The following is a 25541-nucleotide window of genomic DNA, read 5'->3' as shown; positions in this document are numbered from 1 at the left end:
TAATTGGTACACTTTGCTTCAGTTCCTCCAAACACTGCCAGGCAGAGCTGGTCTAACAACCAAGTGAAGCAAATGGAGACATAAGGCATTAGATAGACAGGGGGTGTCATGGGAGAAGGTGTAAGTTTTCTCACACACTGCCATCCTGCTCAGGTGTAAGGTGGTTTCTGCAGCTTACCTTGCAAGATGGCATGTGAGGAGTAGGGTTGCCACTTCTGGGTTGGGAAATTCCTAGAGATTTGGGGTCGAAGCTTGGGGAGAGTGATGTTTGAGGAAGGGAGTGAGCGCAGCAGGTGTGTGATGGCATGGAGTCCACCCTCCTCACCTGTCATTTTCTCAAGGGGACCTAATCTCTGTACTCTGGAGATCAGTTGTAATTCCAGGAGACTGGCAAACCTAGTGAGCACACACACACACCATGTCTCTACCACCTAGTCAGGAGCTTCTGCAACCTGCCTCCTGTCCAGTGGTTCAAATCCTCATTCATGCCATGGAAGCTTGCTGGGTGACCTTGGGCCAGTCACACACACTCAGCCCTGACCCTGGCTAGTATTTGGATGGGAGACCTCCAAGGAATACCAGGGTTGTGACATGGAGGCAGGCCATTGCAAACCACCTCCAAAACATATCTTGCCTTGAAAACCCCACCAGGGGTCACCATAAATCAGGTGTGATGGCCAAAAAAAAAAATCAATACAATCAACAGGATGGGACGTGTAATAAACGATGCAATAGGATTTGGATTGTAGAAATCTGAAACCAACCAGAAATCTGAAAACCAAACTGAAGCAAAGTATAAGTATTAACATGATGCATTAAACAATGTAAATATTACACAGTAGGTTCCTACTTACAGCAACAATAGACGCTATACACAGCTATACACATTAGTACAGATCACAGACCTTAACCCTTCACCCAAGTAACTTTATGAACCATTTTGTTACAGTACAACCCTATTACGGTGTAGAAAAGCCCTCTAGAATAATTCAGTTTTGTATGGTTTGTGAAAACCAGAAGAGTGGGAGCCTTGTTGCCCTCAACCGGCAGGCCATTACATAAGGTGGGTGCCACAATGAAGAATGCACATGTACAGGCAGTTGTTGATTTGCCATTTGTAGGGTGGCACATGCAGAAGGCTCTGCTCAGATAAGCAAAACTGTTGTGGCAAAGGGCAAAAGGCAGTTCTGCAGATATGAGAGACTGAGGCTATGAAGGGCTTTGAATGTGATAGCCAATACCTTAAATTGAACCCGGTAACTGATGTGCAGCCAATGGAGTGACTACAGAATGGGAGTAATATGCATGCTCCATCTAGCTCTCGATAATGGCTGGGCTGTGGCATTCTGCACCAACTGGAGTTTCCCAAGTTGATTTTGACAGAAGACCAATGTAAAGTGCGCTGCAGTAGTCTAGTCTCGATGTTACTGTGTCATGGATCAAGGTGGCCAGATTGGCCATATCAAGGCAAGGGGCCATCTTCCAGGCTAGACTGTGTTGGAAGAAAGAGGGGTTTTTTTGTAGCTGCATTAACTTGTATTAACCCTCTAGAGGCCTGGGGACCAAGCCATATGAGGAAAGGCTGAGGGACCTGGGAATGGTCAGTCTGGAGAAGAGGAGGTCGAGGGGAGACATGATAGCACTTACAATAATGGGTTTAAATTATGGGTGGAAAGGTACTGGCTGGATATTAGGAAAAATGTTTCACAGTAAGAGTTGTTCAGCAGTGGATTCGGCTGCCTAGGGAAGTGGTGAGCTCCCCCTCAATGGCAGTCATCAAGCAGCAGCTGGATAAGCATTTGTCAGGGATGCTTTAGGCTGATCCTGCATTAAGCAGGTCCCTTCTAATTGTATGATTCTAAGCTTCACCAGTGGTAATGTTAGATTCAGTATAATCCCAAGGCTGAGTCAGGAAGGGTCAGCTGTACTCCATAAAATGGGGAGCATAATTTCTGCTTTAGTTGCGAGATCTGGGACAAGGTCTGGGAGATGGCTGGAGCACTGAGATGGAGGTAATGTTGATTGAGAAGGCCAAGGTCATGGGGCCCCACACTTCTGATGGGGTGCAATTGTATCTCACTGACTTGGTTAAGAGCCTAGGGAACATCTGTATCTAGTTTTATTGCTGGGAAAGCAAGCTGATGCAACTACAAAAAGGTGTTCTACGAACTCCACTTATATTGGAAGATGCCCTCTTACCTTGATTCACCTACCTGGTCAGGTAGACCCATTCTATTGCTATCTCAAGGCTAGACTACTGTAATGCATTCAACGTGGCTTTGCCTTTAAAGACAACTTGAAAACTCTAGTTGGTATAGAATGCTATGGCCCAGCTATGGATGCTAAGTGGAATCTGCATTTCACTCCTACTCTGTAGATGCTGCATTGGTTACCGATCAGTTTTTTTGTTTGTTTGTTTGGAGGTTTTTGCCATCAAGTCACAGCTGACTTATGGCAACCCCAGTGGGGTTTTCAGAGGTGACTGGAGGCCATTGCCTGCCTCCGCATCATAACCCTGGTATTCCTTGAAGGTTTCCACCCAAATACTTGCCAGGGTTGACCCTGCTTAGTTTCTGAGATCTAATGAGATCAGGCTAGCCTAGGCTGTCTAGGTCAGGGCTATTACGTACAAAGCCCATAATGGAATCATATGCCTACAGGACCACTTCTGCTTGTCCGCTGTGACAGCTTTGCTCATCAGAGGAAATCCTTCTGAAGGTCCCACCCTGCGAATGTGGTGGCTCCCATATTATGGAACAGTCTGCCTGAGGCTATTTATATTGTTTTGCAAAATGTGCAAAACAGAATTGGCCAGAGGACATTCTTGTAGAAGTACAGTTGTATAGTTTGGCAGGTGACCTCTATTAGGGAGAAAGTGTTTTTTCTTCCCATTCTTCAATCCTATTCCCGCTGCATTGTACTGTTTTACAAGGAATCTTTGCTATTAGACTCAAATGTTGTTATATTTTGTAATCTGCCTGCTGATTGACTGAATAGCTTTGTTTTACTAGGAATCTTTGGTGTTAGATTCAAATGTTGTCATTCAAATGTCATCAAATATTGCAGTCAGCTTACTGATTAGGGTTGCCAACCTCCAGGTACTAGCTGGAGATCTCCTGCCATTACAACTGATCTCCAGCCGATAGAGATCACTTCACCTGGAGAAAATGGCCGCTTTGGCAATTGGATTCTATGGCATTGAAGTCCCTCCCCTCCCCAAACCCTGCACTCCTCAGGCTCCGCCCCAAAAATCTCCAGGTATTACCCAACCCAGAGCTAGCAACCCTACTTAAATTGGGGCTGGGGGCAGTGGAATCTATGTGCGGATACCAACACAAGGCAGGGTAGTGGCTTCAGCGTATAAAGCACAAACTGGTCATTGACCACAGTGGTTATCTTGGCTGCAATGGTTGCTCCTGTAGTCAACCACTAACTTAAAAATATAACACCAAGCAAATCTTGGCATACTTTCTAGATTCTTGTAATGAGCATTTAAACATCATTTTAGAGTGTAAAGCTAAGAAGTAACAGGTAACCTTTTTTCAATCTGACAATCAGTTGCTTACAAATGGGCAGAAATTTGGTGTCAATTCACATACCTTTAAAATGACTGCAACAGATTTCAAAGTAAATAGTTCAGACAAACTATTCTTAAAGAGGAGCAATTAATGCCTTTGTCTCTTTATTATTATTTTAACTTCCCTTTTTTAAGTACAAAGCTTTCATTTGGATTCTTCAAATCTTTATGGCACTAGCAAGTTGGTGGGAAAACATTACTCAAGGCATGCTGCAGTACAGATCTATAGGGCAGAAACAGGAGTCATGGAGACTTTCCACCAAAGTTCCAAGGAGGCCACATTACCATCCTAACTACTTCCTGTGGAAGTCACAGTTGTATCAACATCCTGCTGTTTTGTTTGTATTTAATTTGGGATATGACTCTCTATGCTCTCAGCATGGATTCTACAATTAAATGAAAGCACACCACAGGTTGTAAAAAAGCCAACCAAGTGTTCTGCTTTTCAAAGCATAGGCTTTGTTGAGAAAATCAATATACCTGTTTACTGAAAGACTGCTTAAATACACTGAAGTACACATACAGTGAAGGAAAAAAATAATTTGTGTAACTAAAACACTACTTGCAGCTGAAATAATTTATAACAATTTACTTCACTACGTTTTTTCAAATGCATACTTGACCCTCCAAATTATAATTTCTACAGAACAAAATATAATTTCCAGTGTACTGGATGGAGTACATAGAGCTTTGTGAGGGGGGGGGGGGAATCATTTTTAGAATACATACACTTGTTTTCTAAAGCATGACAGTATTTTCCAGAGCTTATGAGGGAAATTCTCCCAAATTTCTCCCCAAAGTTATGGCTCTACAGGGTTTGAGGCATAATTGCTGATTTTTACAAAATAATAATAATAATGAGAGAGTTCCTGTTACTTTTAGAATATCTAATTGCCTTCATGCAATACAAGTACAAATGCCACCTCCAGGATTTTGTTTCACTTTGTTTAGAAAAAGAAACATACAACATATTTAAAGCAATTAAGCAAGAATGACAGATCAGAACACACAGCACATTGTTCACTGGCATGTGAGCAAAACTGCCATTATCATCACTACAAGGGATTAAGAAAAAGAAAGGGTTACACTTACCTGTAACTATTGTTCATCAAGTGGTCACCTGTGCAGTCATATATGGTTACTACGCACATGCAAGCCTTCCTCAGAGAGGTTTTTAAGGCTCAAAAATGCCTCAGGCATTCCATCCCTCCCCCCATGCTGTTTTCCCATCTTTTCGTAGAATTATAAAGAGGTGGTAGAGCACAGTTCCCTCAGTTCCTCTCTGCCACAGCTGGAGTGAGATAAAGTCACCCAGCATAAATAAAGAGCTTACAGTAGGGCAGAAGGAAGGGATATGTGACTGCACAGGTTACCACTTGAGGAACAACAGTTAAAGGTAAATGCAACCCTGTTTTCATGGTTGTGGTACCTGTGCAGTCCCACATGGGAGAGCAGTGAGCTGATTTACCAAGTCTAGGAAGGGGTGTGTGAGCTCTTAGTTAAACAGAGACTGTAGTACTGCTCTTCTTACTGGCTCAGAAAAATAGTGTTTGGTCACTGTATGAGCCATGCTGCCAGTGTTTGAGTGTGTTACCCGAAATGCTCTTTAATTGGGGAATTAGCTGAGCAGATCGGTAACTTTAATATTTATAAAGCGAATTCAACCAACTATACCAGAGCCCATTAACTGTGCCCTTAAGAATAAAGACAGACAAGGGATTTCCGAATTAAAAGTGTTTATGTTGTTTCAAGCATTCAGTGGTGAAACACAAACATACAAGAGCTAAGAATTCAAAAGATAGTAGAATACAGACAGATGCCCATTTGGCAGGGATCGTTGGTGGGGTAATATTTACCATTCTTGAAGAGATGTCCAAGTTCCAGTAGACTAAGATAGCAGAAAATAAGAGCAAAGGCGGGGGCAAGGGGTTCCCATAGACTTGGCCAGCAAGGCGGGAGGGAGCGTGGTCAGGCTGCGCAAAAACCAGACCAACAGAGTAACGGCGTAGAAGCCAGGAAAGACCTAAGGCAACATTATGGGCTGGAGTCACCCCAGATATACTGTTTTTCTGGGGGCGGGGAGAAGGGATTTACCCCTCCTAGGTTCCCAGGTGACAAAAGGATTAATCTTCGGCTGCTGAGGTGGGGTAGTGAGAATTTGGAAATCTATTCTGATTCTGATAGCTTTTGCAACCCGGGAGGAACCGGGAGATCTCTGCTGAAGTGATTAACATTCTCAGACAAAAGGTGTCGTCTCTGCAAATGTCTGGGGATCGCTGCTGCATAACTGGAGGAACGACTCATCGCTGGTATCAGGATCGCTGCTGATTGCCCATTAAGCTGCTGATGTTGCAATAAGAATGGGGGGTGTTGGCACTGACTACGTGACTGTCTGCTTTCCATGGCATGGCTGCGCCTGGAACAGAGTTTGCACAGGAACATGGAGTCTCTCAGGTTCACTGGAGGTTGCCATTGCTTCTGCTTCCTAGCTGCCGGCTGTACAGAGCGCACCGGAGCGGCCGTGTCAGTTTCAACGGAGCTCGCAGCAACCATCCCAGTAGAGTGTGGGACGGGCACACGGCTAGAACAGTAGTCATGTGCCTGCATATCAGGTTGCCATGTCCAGTCCGGGAGTTTAGGCGGCCCGTATGCTTACAGGTGTAAGAATAGTCTTTGGAGAAGGAGGTTGTTCTCTTGGGGAAGGATGACATACCCATTCTGGGACATGGAGAGCAGTATCAGAACCATGTTTGCCTAGCTATTAGTATGGCCAAGGTGCATTTCTGTCTCATTTTGAATACAACACTTGTAGAGTAGCCTCCCCCCCCCCCCCATCAATCCAAGGATTCAGAAATGCTGAATTAAGTTGTTGTTTTTCCTTTCATTCTAAATTCGTTGCAATTCTCTTACAGGCTGGTAACAAGGCCAGGGGATAGAAGAAGGTGAATTGGGAGGTAAGGCTCTTGGAATCTGGATCACAAATTAGGGTTGGTTTGCATGGCTATTTTGCACATTTTATTATTCGGTAATGCTATATATTTATCAATGCTAAATATAAATATTTATCTATGCTAAATATAAAAAATAAAACACAAAGTTGTTCAGTGATAACTAATGTCATATTCCTGTGTAGGTTTTTTTTTGGTTTTTATTTTTTATTTTTGAGAGCAAAAAAAAAAAGCAGCGTAAAAGCTTCAGAGTCACTGCCTTAAACTAATTCCAAGATTTTTTTAAAACAAGGGTTTATTATAACAAATGAAGCAGTTGTCTTAAACCCGACAACTGATTATACACAGTAAATTATGATGAATCTTAGCAATATAAGTCAAAGAATGTTAGAAAAGAGAACTAGGTTAAAGGCTCTGACATAATATAAGCATAGGAAATCATAATGAAAGCTCTTAAGTACACAATTCACGTATATCTGATATAAGCCAACAGTCACAATAATAAAATGCCAAATATATAAAATCTAATGACAACTGAAATTGTATGTAGTCATAACAACATTTTTCTTTTGTTGAGGTCTGTTTATATGTTATATATATATCCATATCAAAATTACTATCCTAATAATCAAAATTGCTCTAAATTAATTCATATCTAGCAGTATCCTTTCTCTGACCTCTTTGCAGACAAGACATTGTAGCAGTTAAAAGTGGGCAACTGTGAGTTGGCAAACTAATAAAAACAGACAAACAGAATAAATTCCCATCACAAAATTATAACTATTAGAGAAGGAAAAAAACTGTCCCACATTTATATCTGCCATCTTTCAGTATCTGATACCAGCGCGGTATAGTGGTCAAAGTGTTGGACTTGGGGTTTTTCCACATGTGTTATTTTATCAGCTGTGTGCCTGTACTGTGTCAGGGTTTTCCCACACACACGTTTTGCTCCCTGCGGTGGTTGCTTTGATTTTTCTACATTTTTTTCAGATTTTCTCAGAGCATTTAAAAGTACTCATTAAAAACCTAGAGAAAGATGGAAGTGACCACTAGAGGGAGCAAAACACATACAGGAAAGAAAGAAAAAGATGCAATGCAGGCACATAACCAACAAAATAATGTGTGAGAAATACCCTAGGATCTGGCAGACCCAGGTTCAAATCCCCATTCCACTGCAGTAGCTTGCTGAGAGACCTTGGCTAGGTTACTCTCGCTCAGCCCAATTTACATCACAAAGTTGATGTGAAGATAAAATGGAGGAGAGGAGAATGTTGCAAGATTCTTTGAGTCCCCATTGTTGAGAAAGGTGGGGTATAAACGAAATACATACATAATGAAACTCTAGACAGGGGGAACAGAGAAAAGCTGTCTAGTGACTGGGAAGGAGACAAGGAAGCAAGAAAAGAGGAGCGGGTATAGGAGCTGCCAGAAGGAAAGAAGAAAGGAGAGGAGAATACAGGGAATAATTGACACTTGCAAGTCTTTGTTTTAACAAATGCCATATTAGCTCTTACCAGAGCTAATTAAGCATTGTATAGTATTATCTAGTTCCTATAGTTTCTATTCCTTGGCTCCACCATCAACCAAAAGGGAGATTGCAGCCAAGAAATCAGAAGGAGATTGAGACTGGGAAGGGCAGCCATGAAGGAGCTAGAAAATATTTTGAAGTGTAAGGATGTGTCACTGGCCACCAAGACTAGATTAATTCATGCCATCATATTCCCTATTACTATGTATGGGTGTGAAAGCTGGACAGTGAAGAAAGCTGACAGGAAGTAAATATATTCCTTTGAAATGTGGTGTTGGAGGAGAGTGTTACGGATTCCGTGGACTGCCCAAAAAACAAATCAGTAGGTTATAGATCAAGTCAAGCCTGAACTGACCCTAGAAGCTAAAATGACTAAACTGAGGCTGTCGTATTTTGGTCACATCATGAGACGACAAGAGTCACTGGAACAGACAGTCATGCTAGGAAACGTTGAGGGCAGCAGGAAAAGAGGAAGACCCAACAAGAGATGGATTGACTCAATAAAGGAAGCCACAGCCTTCAATTTGCAAGATCTGAGCAAGGCTGTCAAAGATAGGACATTTTGGAAGACTTTCATTCATAGGGTCGCCATGAGTCGGAAGCAACTTGACGGCACTTAACACACACACATGCAAAGAATAGTAAAATAAAAGGAAGTCCTCTTTTCTCCCTACCTAGAATCACAATCAGCCACAGTGCCATCCACTTTCCCTCCTCTGCTGCTTCCAATGATAGCTTTTAAGCCAGAGACAGTATTTTTTATTCAAAAGGCGTGTGTGCATACCATATCTGGTATGATAGAGCACACATGGCCTTTTAGCAAACTAGTTCAGAGGTGTCAAACTCAATTGTTACAAGGGTCGGATATGACCAAAATGACACTTGGTCGGGCTGGGCCATGCCTCGCCAGCCCAGATTGAGAAGGGAGGGGTCAGCTGCCTCGGCTGGCTCGTGGGCCGGATAAGAGCTTTCAAGGGCCTGGATCTGGCCCTCGGGCCTTATGTTTGACACCCCTGAGCTAGTTCATTACAGAGATTTCTAACATCGGCTTGAGTGATATTTGGAGGGAAGACCTTTGCTGCTCTGCTTCTGTTTCCTGACATCCTCAAGAAAAACTTGGGGTCTACCACAACAGATGCTTTCTCCCTGGACTCAGAGTACACAGAAGCCCTGGGGAACTGCACCAAGGACATGAGGCTTGCAGGGACAGGGAACCTCCAGGAACAGCATTTCAGGAGGCATTTTGGTCTGCAGTGATAGGAGGAGGTAAGTCAGGCTCCACAGGTAGGAATCGTTCTGTCTGCAAAAATGTCCCAATGGAGCCAAGCCATATACTGCAAACTAAAAAACAAATGTGGAACTAGTTCAGCCTTCTGAAGCTGTCTTTGGACACATGTTTCTTAGGCCACATCCTCCTAATGCCAGCAGGCCAGCAGGCAAGCAACTAATAGGAGTAAAAAACAAGTTTGTGATATGGATCAGGGAAAGGGCCCCGGCTCAAATTAATCAAGACAAATGCTTACTGGGTGATTACTAGCTTGGAGTACCTATAATGGAGTTCTTTGGATGCTAGGCAAAAAGAGGATGTCAAAGTTTATTGTTTTTAGCCTTAGAATTTCATTTACCTGCGTCCATATAAACTAGAGGGAAAGCAGATATGAAAACAAACTAAATATGCTTTATTTATGGTATTCTTTACTGTTATGGATCCCCTACCCCTCATGCTTTCACCTATATACAGGCATACCTCGTTTCATTGAGCCTTGCTTCATTGCGCCTTGCAGATATTGTGTTTTTAAACAGTCAGCAGTCATCAACATCAAGGCAAGACCCTCCATCAGCAAAAAGATTATAACTCACACAAGGCTCAGATAATGGTTAGCATTTTTAGTAATAAAGTATTTTTAATTAGGGTGTGTACATTTTTTTAGACATAATGCAATTGCACACTTAATAGACTGCAGTATAGTGTAAACATAACTTTTATATGCACTGGGAAACAAAAAAAATTGGTGTGACAAAAACATATTGTGTGACCCACGTGGTGTAGTGGTTAAGAAAGGTGGTTTGGAATGGTGGAGTCTGATCTGGAGAACCGGGTTTGATTCCCCACTCCTCCACATGAGCGGCAGAGGCTAATCTGGTGAACTGGGTTTGTTTCCCCACTCTTACACATGAAGCCAGCTGGGTGACCTTTTGCAAGTCATTCTCTCTCAGCCTCACCTACCTCACAGGGTGTCTGTTGTGGGGAGGGGAAGGGAAGGCAATTGTAAGCCAGTTTGATTCTCCCTTAAGTGGCAGAGAAAGTCAGCATATAAAAACCAACTCTTCTTCTTTATTGAGATATTCGCAATATATCCAAGGTATGCCTGTAGCTGGCATTCACATTTTTCAAAGTTTCTACATATGTAACATTTAAAATATATTTTAAAATTCACTGGTTATGCATGCAGATTCTACATCAGGCAATTAATTATTGATTTATATAGAATCAATCTGTACAGCCAACGAATCAATGAAGAAGTCCAAACCAGCTGCATATTTTCAGTTCATATTCAAAATGTTTTCTTAATTTCCTGTTGTTATTCCTTCTTTCAGTCATATACAGGGCTCATTCTTACCAAAAAGTCCATCAATATCAAATTTACTAGAACTATATGCTTACTTTTTCAGTTACTTAAGAACAGGCATGGTAAAAGTATGGGATGCTTCTAACTTTTCAGAAGCTACAGTTCATTGTCTTTGCAACTGATAATTTCTAATGGAAAATGCACTATTACAAATCATTAAAACTATGAATAATAAATGACTTTATCATTTATCTTTCTTTCACTGTCACAGACTAAAACAGTTTTGGCATTCCTTGGGAACATGATCTTGAACCAGACATAATATATGAAGGTCATGCCAGCTATTTAAAATCTTCTTTGACAAAGCCCATGTCTTTTAAACCTGGTATCTGTGGCAAAGCATCCTTTCTTTGTTGATAATAACACACTTTACCTTAAAGTGGCAGAACAAAAAGAAAGTAACTCTCTGACATTGCAGGTTGGGAAGTAAAGTTATTTTAACTTATAACACTAGTAGGTAGCTAAGTTAATGTTTTTTAAAGTCCTAAAATAGAATTTCCCCTGACCTGGATGGCCCAGGTTAGCCTGATCTCGTCAGATCTCAGAAGCTAAGCAGGGTCAGCCCTGGTTAGTATTTGGATGGGATACCACCAAGGAATACCAGGGTTGCTGTGCAGAGGAAGCCACTGGCAAATCACCTCTGTTAGTCTCTTGCCATGAAAACCCTCCAAAAAAGGGGTCGCCATAAGTAGGCTGCGACTTGACGGCACTTTACACACACACAAAATAGAATTTAAAAGTGTAATTGATGAAAAGAAAACTATAGAATATATTTAGTGAGAATGCAGGAGACAGAGAGATTTTCAACCAGTGACGTTAGCACTTGAAAAACAATTGAGGGCCCTTCTTAGATTATACACTAGCAACATCCACTGGCTTTCACCTGAAAAGGGATCTTTCTTGGTGGAATTTGCAACCAACTTGGAGACAACGTCCATATTTGCACCCGTAGATTGTTAAAAAAAAAAAGTCTACATAAATGTGATTGTTCACTTTGGGAGACTGTGGATAATGAGACATCTGAGTAAGATTTTTAAACATCTGTTGATCAGTTAAGATCTACACTGCAGGTGTTTCAGAGCATACTGTCTACCATGAGAGGTCAGGCGGGTAGCTGCCAGGGAAAGTACTTTTCATTGGTGGGTTGCCAACTCTGGGTTGGGAAATTCCAGATTTGGGGGTCGATCCTTGGAGGGGAAGCCTCAGCAAAGTATAATGGAGGTCAGATGTAATTCCAGGAGATCTCCAGGCTCCACCTGAAAGTTGGCGGTATGGAATACCCTCCCTATTCCCATTTCCCCACTGCCTTGGTTATCGGGGTTTTTTGTGTGTGCCAGGTAAGTCTATTTTATGTTCTCTGCTTTTACCTAATTTTGTTTGGTATTTTAAAAAGTGTTTTACTTTATTTTATTGCTAGGTTTGCTTTCTCATTTTCAGCACTGCCCTTTCGCTAAGGAGCTCCATTTAGTAATGGTTTTAAATTTGATAAAGTTTTTATTTTTATTGCAAACTTATTTTTAGTCAGGAAGGCAGGATAGAAATACCTGGGTTAAATAGATAAAGTGATTATTCTGTGTATCTGAACAACCCACAGCTCACAAGCAATACTTGAGCAGAACTGACAAGTTTCAAGCTGGCCTGCAAAGGATGGAAATTTGGGACATGCAAAAAACAGCAGAAAATGAAAATGAACATAACACATGCGTCTTTTGAATCCCATCAAAATGTACTTACTTCATTTCCAGTATCTCTTCTAGCTGTTTTCTTCGTTCTATTCTTAAATTGGCCAGATGTGCTTCTTTCTCAGCCAGAGACTGCTGAGTTGAGCCAAGGCGTGCTTTGGTGGCATCCAGCTCTTGTCTGGTCTTATCCAGTGCATTCCTTAGTTCTTCTAACTAAAAGGTAGAGATCAATTAAGTGGTCACAATGGTAATTTACAAATGAACAGTCAACTATTGATTAGATCAATATTCTATCTGTGTTAAAAGATGTACCAGCAGTTAAAAACAGCTCAGTGCATATTTCTGTGGCAATTTCAAGCAAGAGAAAGTTGTGTTTGTTTCTTAGTAACTGCAGACCACATGCTATGAATGCCATCTTGTATTTACAAATACATATGGTTGTTGCAGTGAAGTGTCACCACTGACAGTGATACAATGGGGAAGAAAGCAACAAAGATCAGCAGTCTCCTGGCTGATTTGCTAGGCGGGCGGGGGAATATGTTTGTATGTGCTCATGCATGTGGTGTTCCAATTTTAAAATTTCCCCGTTTTAGCAAAGCTGCATCCTTTTTAGACCACAGATGGAGAACTGTGAGTAATACCTCCCTCCCTCAGGAAGTTAAAGTTCCTTCCAAGCCAATCCTGTCCTGATATTTGAAAAACCTGCAAACAGATTCCTCGACTAGACCCTGATGGAATGTAACCTTGAAGAATGGAGAATTTGCCTGTGTACGTGGACTGTTGAACTTGGCCTTGGTGCGATTAGTGGCCTTGTGCAGCAGTTGGTGGTGGGTAAGGCTATTTTAGAGAGTCCAAAATCACAACACAGGTCAGGCACCCAGAGATAAGCAAGGAGTCTGTGGATGTATAATAAGTGAGGTCAGGGCCAGAAGTCAGGAATCAACGAGGCAAGGCAGTCCAGAGCAGTGGCAAGGAAAAAGGTCAAACAGGCAGAAGACAAGAACCAGAATCTGTAGAGTTAGCAGAGTGTTCACTCTGAGGATGAATTTCTCAGGCTGAATGGATATGTCTGGAAGCAGCAGTTTTAGACCTCCTCCCAGTCCCCCTTGCAATGCAAACACGCCTACGTAGGGTGCAGGGAGAACTGAATTCAAAGGATGCATACCTGAAGACACACACCCTCCAAAGCCCAGTTCTTCCATCCTACTTTGGAACCCATGCTCAAAGAAAGAAAGAAAGCAACCCCTCATGTCTGTACACTGTCCTCTGCTGCCATTATTGTTGACAGCATGAAGGGTTCTCAGTTTCCATAGGTTTTGGGGTGGTTTTAAGAGTGTGTGATGAAAAAAAACACAATTCCCCTGCATATCTCTGGGTCCCCTCACCCAGATTGCAGCAACCCTGCTGGTCTGTCATTTCCTCCCTTTTCTTATCCAACACATCTGTACATGGGAGGGGAAATACTTTGAAAGCGGGGGGTGGGGGGAGGAAGAGTCTTTAGACCTTGCTTTCAAAATTATGTCAATTACAACGATTATGGTAATCCTCTTACCTTACAGGATAGTATGCTATGAAGAGAATTCTCCTAGATGGAAAACAATTAGGCTTGTGATTTTTTTCTGCCGAATCCCTTTAGATAAACCATGCAAGTAGAGCAAAGCAACTCTTTAGCTGGTGTTAAAGTACAGCGCTGTCAGGCTGGCCTCTCTGGTTAATGTCAATAGCACTACATATAAAAGGTGACTAAAGTGTGTACAAATGTTGATCTTTGGAGAAGGCATGCCTAGAATCATGCACACATCTACTATTTCATCTACCAGGTCAACTGCAGGGAGAGAGGGCAAATTGGGAGTGCTCTTGCCAAAAGCAGATTCCTAGCACAAAGCAACTTCTCCATTTCCTTTTATCCATTACAGTGAAGTATAAAAGTAAGGGATGCTTATCCTAGGGTAAGACTTTGTGAGGAAGAAAGGAGACATGATGCTTGTTACAAGACTACTTAAAGTCCAGAAAGCTGACAGGGTTTTGTTTTTTTTTTGCTTCGTATTCTTGTTATACATTAAAACACATTACTGATAATAATGAAAGATTCAGGTGCAGTGATATTTCCATTAAATATAATGTGAGATTTTGGTTTCAGTTAAAATAAAATTACAAGCAAAATAAAACCATTTTAAGATATGGCTTTGTCAAAAGTAAAAAAAAAATATTTGCAATATTGCTTACAAAGTAATATAATATCGGGACAGGAGAGTCAGTTCAAAATTAATACAATTTCCCCATTTTTTTTCCTTAGAGCAGTTTTGCTATGAAGCTTTTGAGCAGCAAAGAAGTAGGTTCTAGTTAACTGCCAGCAGAAGCTGAAGTTGTTAAAGCAGCCATGTATATCTGTTTATTCAAGAAATAAACCAAGTAGAAAGTTGGAAGTTTATTTTAACTCAATAATTTATATCAGTCATGCTTTAGAATATATAAATCATTTAAGATTTTAATATAAAACATTGATATTTTATATATATTAAATAATAAATTATTCAATATATAAATCAATTAATCAATTATTTAAATCACTTCACTCTGTCCAATGGGCAACATATATGCCAATTGTGCTTGAATGTTGCTGTACTGAGGGGAGTATAAATCTAAAATATAAATAAATAAATATAACTGCAAATGAAACAGGTATTCAGGGAAAGAAGACCCAGATTGTTGTTGTTTTTTACATTTTAACATTCATCTCTGCTTTCCAAATGAACTTGCCCTGTGAGGCGACTGTGTTGCAGGTGTTGCCTTACATAAATGGCTCACTTTGGCATTTACTAATGTGAAGTTGATTATAAAGAGGAAGCATGGTTATATTATCAACCTGATGTTGCAATTGTGATGGGATACTCATGGGCAGAGGTTCATTAGCATTCTGCTACCAATGAAAGCCAATAAACTCCAAATGAAATAGTTAAATTTGCCCCCTCCCCCAGTCGATAGGTTACAGATATTCAATCAGAGTGCCTTTTTGATCTGCCAAATTAGACCCACCCAAAATTGCTCCATTTTGGTACAAACAAAATTGATTTGCCCAATATAGAGTTTGGATTGTAATCAAAGTTTGAGAGAGAAGATGACTTTTGAACAACTAATCATTGGAGACTCGAAACATATATTAGGAAAAAATTATAAATTGCTATTGCAATATGATGCCAAAACAGAGCAAGAAAAAGATTTCATGATAAAATGATGCAACATTTTGGAGGGGGGGAAGAAGAAGAAGAAGAAGAGTTGGTTTTTATAAGCCAACTTTCTCTAACACTTAAGGAAGAATCAAACTAGCTCACAATCACCTTCTCCTCCCCTCCCAACAACAGATACCCTGTGAGGTAGGTGGGCTGAGAGAGCTCTAAAAGCTGTGACTAGCCTAAGGTCACCAAGCTGACTTCATGTGTAGGTGTGGGAAAACCAACCTGGTTCACCAGATTAGCCTCCACCACTCATGTGGAGGAGTGGGGAATCAAACCCGGTTCTCCAGATCAGAGTCCACCGCTCCAAACCATCACTCTTAACCACTACACCACGCTGGCTGTGGTCAGTAACATGGATTAGTGGGAGAATCTTTGGACCAAAGAAATAAAGTTCACATAATGTCATATATTAAGAGAGAATTGGTATAATTTTTTTAGATGGTATATTACACCTAAAGACATAGCAAGAGCCAACAAAGATTAAAATGGGAAGTGCTGGAAATGCTGGAATATAGATGCAACGTTCTATCATACATGGTGGACATGTAAAAAAACAAGAAAATATTGGATAACGATACATGATGAAATGCAAATGATATTAAAACTTAGGTGTGAAGACTCATGAGAATATAGAGTATTGTAATTCAAAGAAGTTAATTATTGAAATGCAATTTCTAAAAGAAAAAAGTAAGATCCATGTAAACTGTAATATGATTAAAAAAAATTCGAGAGAGTTAAACAAACAAAACTTTTTTCTACTGAACAACAATGATAAATAGGGTAGGGCTGTTGATTCGGTTCAGGCCGAACTGAACTCAAAAAAGGCTGGAAACGGGGAAGCCGAATTTGCCAACTTCGGGGGTTCGGCAAATAAATTTGGCAGATTCGCCCCCCTGCAGCTTCACGGGGCTTCCATGAAGGTGCGGGGAGGGGGCCCTTTAAACAGGTCTGCGCCTCCCAGCTGGGAGGCGCAGATCTGTTTAAAGGGCCCCTCGCGCAGAGAGCACAGAGGGGTTTGACAACCCCCGGCCAGCCTTGCCGGGAGTCCCGGCAGGGCTGGGGGGGTCTGGAAACCCTCTGCGCAGAGAGCGCAGAAGGGCTTGACAACCCCCCGGCAGCCTTGCCAGGAGTCCCAGCAGGGCTGCGCTGGGAGGCACAGATCTGTTTAAAGGGCCCCCCGCGCGCCTTCAGGGAATCCCCCTGAAGGCACGCGGGGGGCCGAATTTTCCCCTGAACTCAGGATCCCCCCCGAATTTCAGGGATCCGACGCGGGGGAGTTCGGACTTCAGCACGGCCGAATAAAAACGGGCCGAATATTGCCGAAGCTGAACTATACCGAATTTTTTTTCAACAGCCCTAAAATAGGGGCTCTCAATGCAGATGGTGCAAGCTGAGCATGAATTTATTCTGTGATGTAAAGTATCACCTTAATAATAAGCTCATACCCTGCCAGAAATTTTGTTAGTCTTTAGGTGATACTGGACTCTTGCTCTTTTCTACTGCTATTGACAGACCAGCACGGCTACCTATAGTGATCTATCTTAATCTGATAGTGTAGAACAATAATACTTACATAAATAGTTGTGACCAGCAAGTTTCACAACAAGTTGAAAGGTTTTTTCCCCCATCATATAGTTTTAGTAAAGAGCAAAGTTTATATAAAATCCTTGGGAGTGAGGCTAGTCTAAATATAATACACTTGCACTGGAAATAACATTTATTTCATTTAGACCCCAGGCACTACCGATGGCAGAAATGGGACTGGAATGCACAGATAATTATCTTTAAGGCCAGTCAACGGCTAGAATGCCTACATAGTATCGCCTCTAAGATCAAGCCAAGACATTCCAGTCTGAATCAAGGTTTATTTATTAAAGGATTTAGCACTTTCAGATCCCATATTGCTTGGAAGACCACCAATTTCAATTCTCAAATATCCAATTTCTCCAATTTCTTGTTATATGCATAAGACCTTCAGGATCATACTTGCACATTCACAAATGAAGGGCACTAAAATTCTTTTATCTTGCTGATGTGAATTCCATTGGAATCACCTTCAAAGTAAATCTTACGGAGAGTCTCCAATAATTCATGAAGTGTCTTTCATAGATATGAATGATGGGAAAAATCAAACACATGTCTGGATGGATATTTAAGATTTTGGCTTACATTTGATTGGTCCAGAAACAAATTGATCAATATCAGTCCAGGTTATTGAAGAAGATTTCATGACATCACTTAGCATGCCAAGGCAAAGAACCAATACCCTTTTCCAAATGATATCCTGGAGAGATTTGTAACATACAGGAACAAGAAACTTTCCCCTGCCCAACAGCCCCCCCCCCTTTTAGCTTCATTGGATCATAATATTTTCAATATAAACACACCTCTGAGCAGTGTTATTTGTTTCAAGAGAACTGTCTACTTCCTTTAGCAATTCAAGATGGTTACTAAGATAAATATTATGCTATGGATGTGAGACTAAGAGGTAAATAAGGTTTGCTTTTCAGAGGGAATAGAACTTCTTACTGATGTGGTCAGAAACTCTGGCATTCCACAGAAGCTTATCAGGAAGTCCTCTATATGGTCAGTAAATGTAGACAAGCTTTCCTGGAAGGCCACTAGTATCAACCTTCCTCTGCAATGAGCAGATGCAAGGATGTATTATTAAGCTGCAAAGTCAGTTCACATGAGACAACTGAACCAAAGTAGCAAAAGTCTCTCCAGCACCTTACAGGATTTGTAGTGTGAACTAGGTTGGCAGGTCCCTCTTCACTACCGGCAGGAGGTTTTGGGGGTGGAGCCTGAGGAGGGTGGGGTTTGGGGAGGGGAGGGATTTCACTGCCATAGAGTCCAAGGGCCAAAGTGGCCATTTTCTCCTGGTGAACTGATCTCTATCGGCTGGAGATCAGGTGTAATAATGGGAGATCTCCAGCCATAAGGTTGGCAACCCTAACCATAGAATATGTCAAGAGTTCTCTGCATTGCATTGGTATTACATAGAGTTAGTCTACATACAAGTCATCAATGGAGAAATATACTCCAAAGAAAGCAACTTTCAAAAACAATGCCTTACTCCTATCACATCAGACTCTGCTTTCACTGCAGATAGCAAACTAGAGCTAAAAAGAAAATACCAAATGTCATCAGAAAGATAAGACTATGAAAGATTAATGTGTTAAAAAGGATTAACCATCAATATAGTTCCCAAGCAAGAAAAAAATCACCCCAAAATATTACGTCACTATATCAGCTTAATATGTAGAAAGGGGGATGCCAATATCACCAGCTGATCTAGAAGCTATTCTTCCCAATCCTTGATGTGTGGGAGTCTTGTTAGAAAGAAACATCAATGGTACTCTTATCAACCAATAATTCTCATCTTATAAATAATGAAGCTTGCATATAGTCGCCACTTTTTCATTAAAATTTTTAGCAAAACAAATTCAGATTTTAATATGTTACTGAAGTTCAATACACATGAACACAGCATAAATACATGCTTTCTTCACCTTAATTAAAATAGCCAGTAGGCAAAAGTTCAAAATGCACAGTATGGTTCTGGTTATCCACACTTTCCTTCTGCACCAAATGAACTGTATCTAATGACGTTAGTGTGCCTTCCTGTCTGAAAATGACTCTCAGCTATACAAACTCACCATATATAGACAAATAAAGTCTTGCAGAAGCTTTTTGAGTCACTGTGATCCAACTGATCTACTTTACAAAATGGAGAGTCTAACCCAAGATATACCAAGATGTACTGAATCTAAAATCAAGTGAAGTTAAATTTCTATGCTGGTAGAGAGAAAGATTATCTACAAGGGTCAACTTTTTTGTGTGGCTATTTCTTCCGTAACACTGTTTCTTCCCATTTCTCCTACCATCATTTTCCTTCCTTTTTTCTTTCATCACCAAAGCAGTTGAGCTGTAATACTAAACTTGAGGTGATAGGGGTTGAGGTAATGTCAAAGGAAGGAAAGAATACTTTCATTTATATTTCTGTGATCATCATACTGACACTTGGGCACATGTAAATTCATACTGCTTATAGCAAATGTGGACATACCGTATATACTCGCGTATAAGACGGGGTTTTCAGCCCAAAAAAAGGGCTGAAAAAGCTGGCCTCGGCTTATATGTGGGTCAATACGGTAGGGGAGAGGGTAGGGGGTAGGGGACAACTTACCGCCGCCGCCATCACCGCCGCCATCGCCACTGTGCCCACGTGGCTTCCCCCGGTCAGGAGCGCCCTGGGAGGGCCTCCTGTGGCCGCTGGAAGGGCTTGCCGCCGCCCCCGCCAGGCACACGCGGTTCCTGCCGGCCGGCCTGGGAGGGCCTCCGGAGGCCCTGTCGCCACCCCCGCCGGGCGCAGTGCGGCTCTTGCCGGCTAGCACCTGCCTGGGAGGGCCTCCGGAGGCCCCGTCGCCGCCCCCGCCTGGCGCAGCGTGGCTCCTGCCGGCCAGCACTGGCCTGGGAAGGCCTCCTGCGGCCACTGGAAGGCCGCGCCGCCGCCCCCGCCGGGCGCGCGCAGCTCCCCCCAGCCAGAAGTGACCTGGGGGGGCCTCCTGCGGCCGCGGGGTGGCCACCGCCGCCTTCGCCGGTCCTGGAGCGGCCTAGGAGCGGTCTACAGGGCCTCCTGGGCCACGGCGGGGCCCCGCCGCCTGCCTGTGCACCTGGATTAAGGTAAGACTGCTGGGGGGGAGGGGTTATAAGCCGACCTTCGGCTTATACGCGGGTGCCTAATTTTTTCCCATTTGGGGGGAGAAATTAGGCACCTCGGCTTATATGCGGGTCGGCTTATACACGGGTATATATGGTACAACTTTAAAGATTTTTTTCTCAGCGTCAAATAGCAGCCAACATATGGCAACCTCGTAAGATTTTCAAGGCAAGAGACATTCAGAGGTGATTTACCACTGCCTGACTCAACTTAGCTGCAGTCGTCTTGTTTGTGGACTTCTTAAAGGTACCTGGTTGGCCACTGTGTGAACAGACTGCTGTACGTGATAGGCCTTGGTCTGGTCCAGCATGGCTTTTCTTAGGTTCTTATGACCCGGGTATTCTTTAGTGGTCTCCCATCCTAATACTGACCAGGGCCAATCCCACTTAGCTTCTGAGGTCTGACGAGCTTGGGCTACTCTGGGCTATCCAGGTCAGGGCATTTACCATTGTTGGGTGACACAAACAGATGGCCCATATCTTCTCAATCAATTGCAGATACCGTAATAGAAAAATTATATTAGTATTTTGGCTTTTTACACACCTTTAACAGGTGGAAGTCACTATATTCCCAAATTGCCTAGTGCTTTCACTCCACATACAGCCCCATTTCATGAGTTACTATAGCAATACGCTTAGATTAACTCTATTCTCAGTCTTGAAGTCAGATATTTACAATTACTATTTATTATAATTATATGCTGCTTTTCAGAAAATTGACTCTCAAAACAACTCACATCAATAGACAGGAAATAGACCCATTTCTTTACTGATTTTACCATGAGTCTAATTCTAGCTCTCATCATTTCCTGTCTTGATTACTGTAATTTCTTCTTTACCAGTCTATTAGTCTCTCATCAAGAACCTCTTATCTCATTTCTAAACTCTGCTGCTCACTTTGTCTCTTGCTTGCTAGTTCTTCTCTGTGCATCTCTTTGCTTCTTTCACTAGCAAGAAGAAGCCAGTAAAGCCAATGTCTCCTATACTGCTTTGCAGTTTGAGCCCCCAGGATATAAAGGCCTTCATCAGCAACAACTACGTTCTCAACAGACTAGAGTTGGTTTTCCTCACAGCATTTTGAACTTAGAAAACTGGTGTTTTCTGTGGCAAAAGCTTCCAAAGCAAGCCCAGATATTGCCTTAGTGACAGTGTATATGACCTAGCAACTTAGTAATGTGCTGATCTTGAGCTTCCTAGTCATCTTTTCTTCCTCTGCATCATTCCTGGCCTCCTAATTCCCATTCTTGGAATGGGAATCCTTGAACTGTTTATCCAGTGATAACTAGCAATGAATGAGATCCCACTGCTTAGATTTGGAATGCTTTCTCCTAGAACAATACTGTCTGAGATAACTTCGAAGTAGGCACCAATAGGCTTATGTTAAAGCTCACATTCCTAACTGCAGGCTTTGATGATGTCACTGGGAACATGATAATGGCAGAAGTTTCTGGAACCCAACCACCCTGCAAACTCCGAAACCATACCATCATCTGTCTCTTATTTCCAACATGACTCTCTTGCTGCTACATATACTGGGAATTCATCTTTCCAAAATTTGTCTTGCTCCATGTAAGCTCTCCCTCAATGTTTTATTTTTTTAATTGTGTTTTCATTTAGTTACCTTCTTCTTACTTCTATTTGCATTACTTTCAAGCTATTTCCCCCCCAATTCCTCCTGTTTCCTATACTCTAGCCCCATTATGTCAATCCCTTTTCCTCACATGGCAGGTCAGAGAGTCTATAACTATACTGAGGAGGACAAATTGGGGTGGGGGCTGAGGGCTAAGGGTCTTCCCTGAAACCCAAGTCAATGAACTATGAAATCCTACATACTGGACTGGATACAGAAGCCTACACCCACAAGGCCTATCACATAGCCAAGAAACGAAATTGTAATATAAAAGAAGTGCTGCTGACTCAAGGATGAACATGGGCATAAAGCCACTTTTTAAACAGTGTACACCAATTTTCTCCTCCAGACAGTGCCGGTGGGAGACTTTATGGGATAATCATATGGTGAGACAATTATGACAAGCATGTCTAAACAATGGAAAACACTTTTCACAAGACAGAAGACTCTGGTAGTTTTAAAACTAGTGACAATCTTAAAAATGATTAAACAAGAATTTGTTAAGCAGAAAATCCCGTTTTAAGTAATTTTAAATTCTTAGTGCTTTTTTGAATAAAATGTTATAACTCATAGTAACATTTCAGGGGAAAATGCTAAAACCCTCTACCTACATGCTTAAGGTTAAGCCAAACTGAGGTTAATGAGATTTACTCCTAACCAAATGCAGGGAGCATTGTAGCCTGAAGGAAGATGAATTATTGGGAAGATGTGTCATAATTTGTACCTTGACGAAAGAGAAACAGAAATTATAAATGGTGTTAATGACTGGCCCTCAGGTAAGCTCAGCAAAGACATTTACAACCAAATCTTAGATTTGGGGAAATTCACTGCCTCAGACTCAGTTCCTCATTTGTAAAATAGGTATAATTGTGGTTTATTACAAAGGATTAATCTGTAGATTAATCAGAAAAGGATTATAAAATACTCTGCACACTTTTAAGTCTTACATGTAGTAAAGGATCTTTTAAAATCAGCATATGCATCACTAAGAAATTATGGATGTTACTATCACAATTAGAAAAGAGCAAGAGTCCAGTAGCACCTTAAAGACTAACAAAAATATTTTCTGGCAGGGTATGAGCTTTCGTGAGCCACAGCTCACTTCTTCAGATACAGCTAAAATGTGAATCCATCTGTCCTTAAGTAGAGGAGAGTGAATTCAGACAAGCATTAGTATGTAAATCTTAACAGTATGTAAATGTTACATACTAATGCTTGTCTGAATTCACTTTCCTCTACTTAAAGACAGACGGATTCACATTCTAGCTGTATCTGAAGAAGTGAGCTGTGGCTCACGAACCTCATACCCTGCCAGAAAATATTTTTGTTAGTCTTTAAGGTGCTACTGGACTCTTGCTCTTTTCTACTACTGCAGACAGACTAACACGGCTACCCACTGTGAATTACTATCACAATTAGCACACTATAAAAGCCAACAATGTTTGAGGTTGCTTAATGTGTATAGAAAGGAACCAATGTTAACCTTAAAGCCAGAGATCACTGGGGATGCTTCAAACAGTAGCATCTATTCACTTATTCCAGAGATCTAAACTTGATTAGACTCTGATTTGTTCCTTCTTCCTCATGTTTCACAGAGATAGTTAATAGAGAACTGGGCCATTTACATTTAATCTGAATGTGGGGTTGCTCTGTCTACTTAATCTGTCACTGCAAATGGAACTTTTCAAATGGGTGATAAGAGGGATAATGTATTCAGTCCACTAATTAATTTTGCGGTGTGCACGGCCAACCTCACAACAGGTTAAATTCTGCCCTAGAATATATCAAGTGAATTATTGAACAGCTATTCTATAGCTACAATTGCAGGCATCTGGGTGTTTCAGTTTGTGCAATCCACTGCTAACAACAAAAGAAATTTCAGCCTGATATAGCCCTGGAATATGACATCATATGATTGTGACAATCATTGGTTTATAACCATAGGGAATAATGCAATGCTGAGATGCTCCTTCAGTGCAGATTTGAACATAAATAAAGTTCCCAACTCAGGTTTTCACTGTTCTCTTACTGCTAAAGGCTCAGGTAAATACACTGCTTCTGCTGTTAACTTTGCAGACGATAACAAGAGGCCACCTGGTCTAATGTGACAGGTGAATAACCCAGAAATAGAGGAAATCTGAAATAAAGCTGACATCAATCTCAAAGAGAGAGAAAAATCTCTTTTTCAGTCTCACAAATGCCATAAGAAGACAAAAATAAATCTAATGATTTATGTATGTACTTGCTTATGATCAACATTGCATAACAGAAATCAAGCCTAGGATCCTGATCTGGCAGCTTGCAAAAAATCAGTTGTAATAAAACTGCACCCATCTGTAAAAAGCAAATTCAGTTAGGATCAATAAGCATGTGGAGAGGAATGAGCCTGTGGATATTGTGTATTTGGATTTCCAAAAAGCTTCTGACAAAGTCCCCCACCAAAGACTGCTAAGCAAACTTCATAGTCACGGGATAAGAGGACAAGTCCTGTTATGGATTGAGAGCTGGCTGAAAAATAGGAAGCAGAGAGTAGGAATCAATGGTCGGTTCTCACAATGATGGGATGTGAGCAGTGGGGTGCCTCAGGGATCTGTGTTGGGACCAGTGCTTTTCAACCTGTTCATCAATGACCTGGAGTTGGGGTTAAACAGTGAAGTAGCCAAGTTTGCAGATGACACCAAATTATTTAGGGTGGTTAAAACAAAATCGGACTGTGAAGAGCTCCAGAAGGATCGCTACATACTGGAAGAATGGGCATTAAAATAGCAAATGAGTTTCAATGTGAGTAAGTGTAAAGTGATGCATATTGGGGCAAAAAATCCCAACTTCACATATATACTGATGGGATCTGTGCTGGCAGCGACAGACCAAGAAAGGGATCTTGGGGTGGTAGTGGATAGCTCCATGAAGATGTCAACCCAGTGTGCGGCTGCTGTAAAAAAGGCAAATTCCATGCTGGCAGTAATTAGACGAGGAATAGAGAATAAAACTGCTAATATCATACTGCCCTTGTACAAATCTGTGGTGAGACCACACTTGGAATACTGTGTACAGTTCTGGTCACCACACCTAAAAAAGGATATTACAGAGCTTGAGAAGGTGCAGAAAAGAGCAACCAAAATGATTAGGGGACTAGAGCAACTGTCCTATGGGGAGCGGTTAGGATGCTTAGGGCTGTTTAGCTTGGAAAGAAGGCGGCTAAGGGGAGACATGACGGTCTATAAAATTATGCATGGTTTGCAGAGAGTGGACAGGGAGTTTTTCTCCCTCTCCCATAATACTAGAACACGGGGTCATCTGCTAAAGCTGGAGGGTGAGATTCAAAACAGATAAAAGGAAGTATTTTTTCACACAATGCATAGTTAAATTGTGGAACTCCCTGCCCCAGGATGTGGTGATGGCTGCCAGCTTGGAGGGCTTTAAGAGGGGAGTGGACATATTCATGGAGGAGAGGGGTATTCATGGCTGTTAGTTAGAATGGATACTGGTCTTGCTGCATACCTGTTCTCTCTAGTATCAGAGGAGCATGCCTATTATTTTGGGTGCGGTGGAACACAGGCAGGATGGTGCTGCTGCAGTCGTCTTGTT

At 41.7% G+C, this 25541-nt stretch overlaps 1 protein-coding gene across 11 annotated transcripts in view; it reads right to left on the bottom strand.

Annotated features, from left to right (window-relative positions):
- ERC2 (ELKS/RAB6-interacting/CAST family member 2) overlaps positions 1-25541 on the bottom strand; it is a 677274-nt gene that overhangs the window by 284372 nt on the left and 367361 nt on the right. For 10 of the 11 annotated variants that reach the window (XM_056860395.1, XM_056860344.1, XM_056860332.1 and 7 more), the window contains one exon: positions 12418-12578. In XM_056860395.1, coding sequence (XP_056716373.1) covers positions 12418-12578 — 161 coding nt within the window. Of the gene's footprint in view, positions 1-12417; positions 12579-25541 lie in introns of those variants that run through there. The other variant, XM_056860410.1, reaches the window with a different exon arrangement.

The sequence above is a fragment of the Euleptes europaea genome, chromosome 1, assembly GCF_029931775.1.
Source record: "Euleptes europaea isolate rEulEur1 chromosome 1, rEulEur1.hap1, whole genome shotgun sequence".
NCBI classification, from domain to species: Eukaryota; Metazoa; Chordata; class Lepidosauria; order Squamata; family Sphaerodactylidae; genus Euleptes; species Euleptes europaea.
Note: the sequence above shows the minus strand (reverse complement) of the source record. Positions and strands in the feature narration are given on the sequence as shown.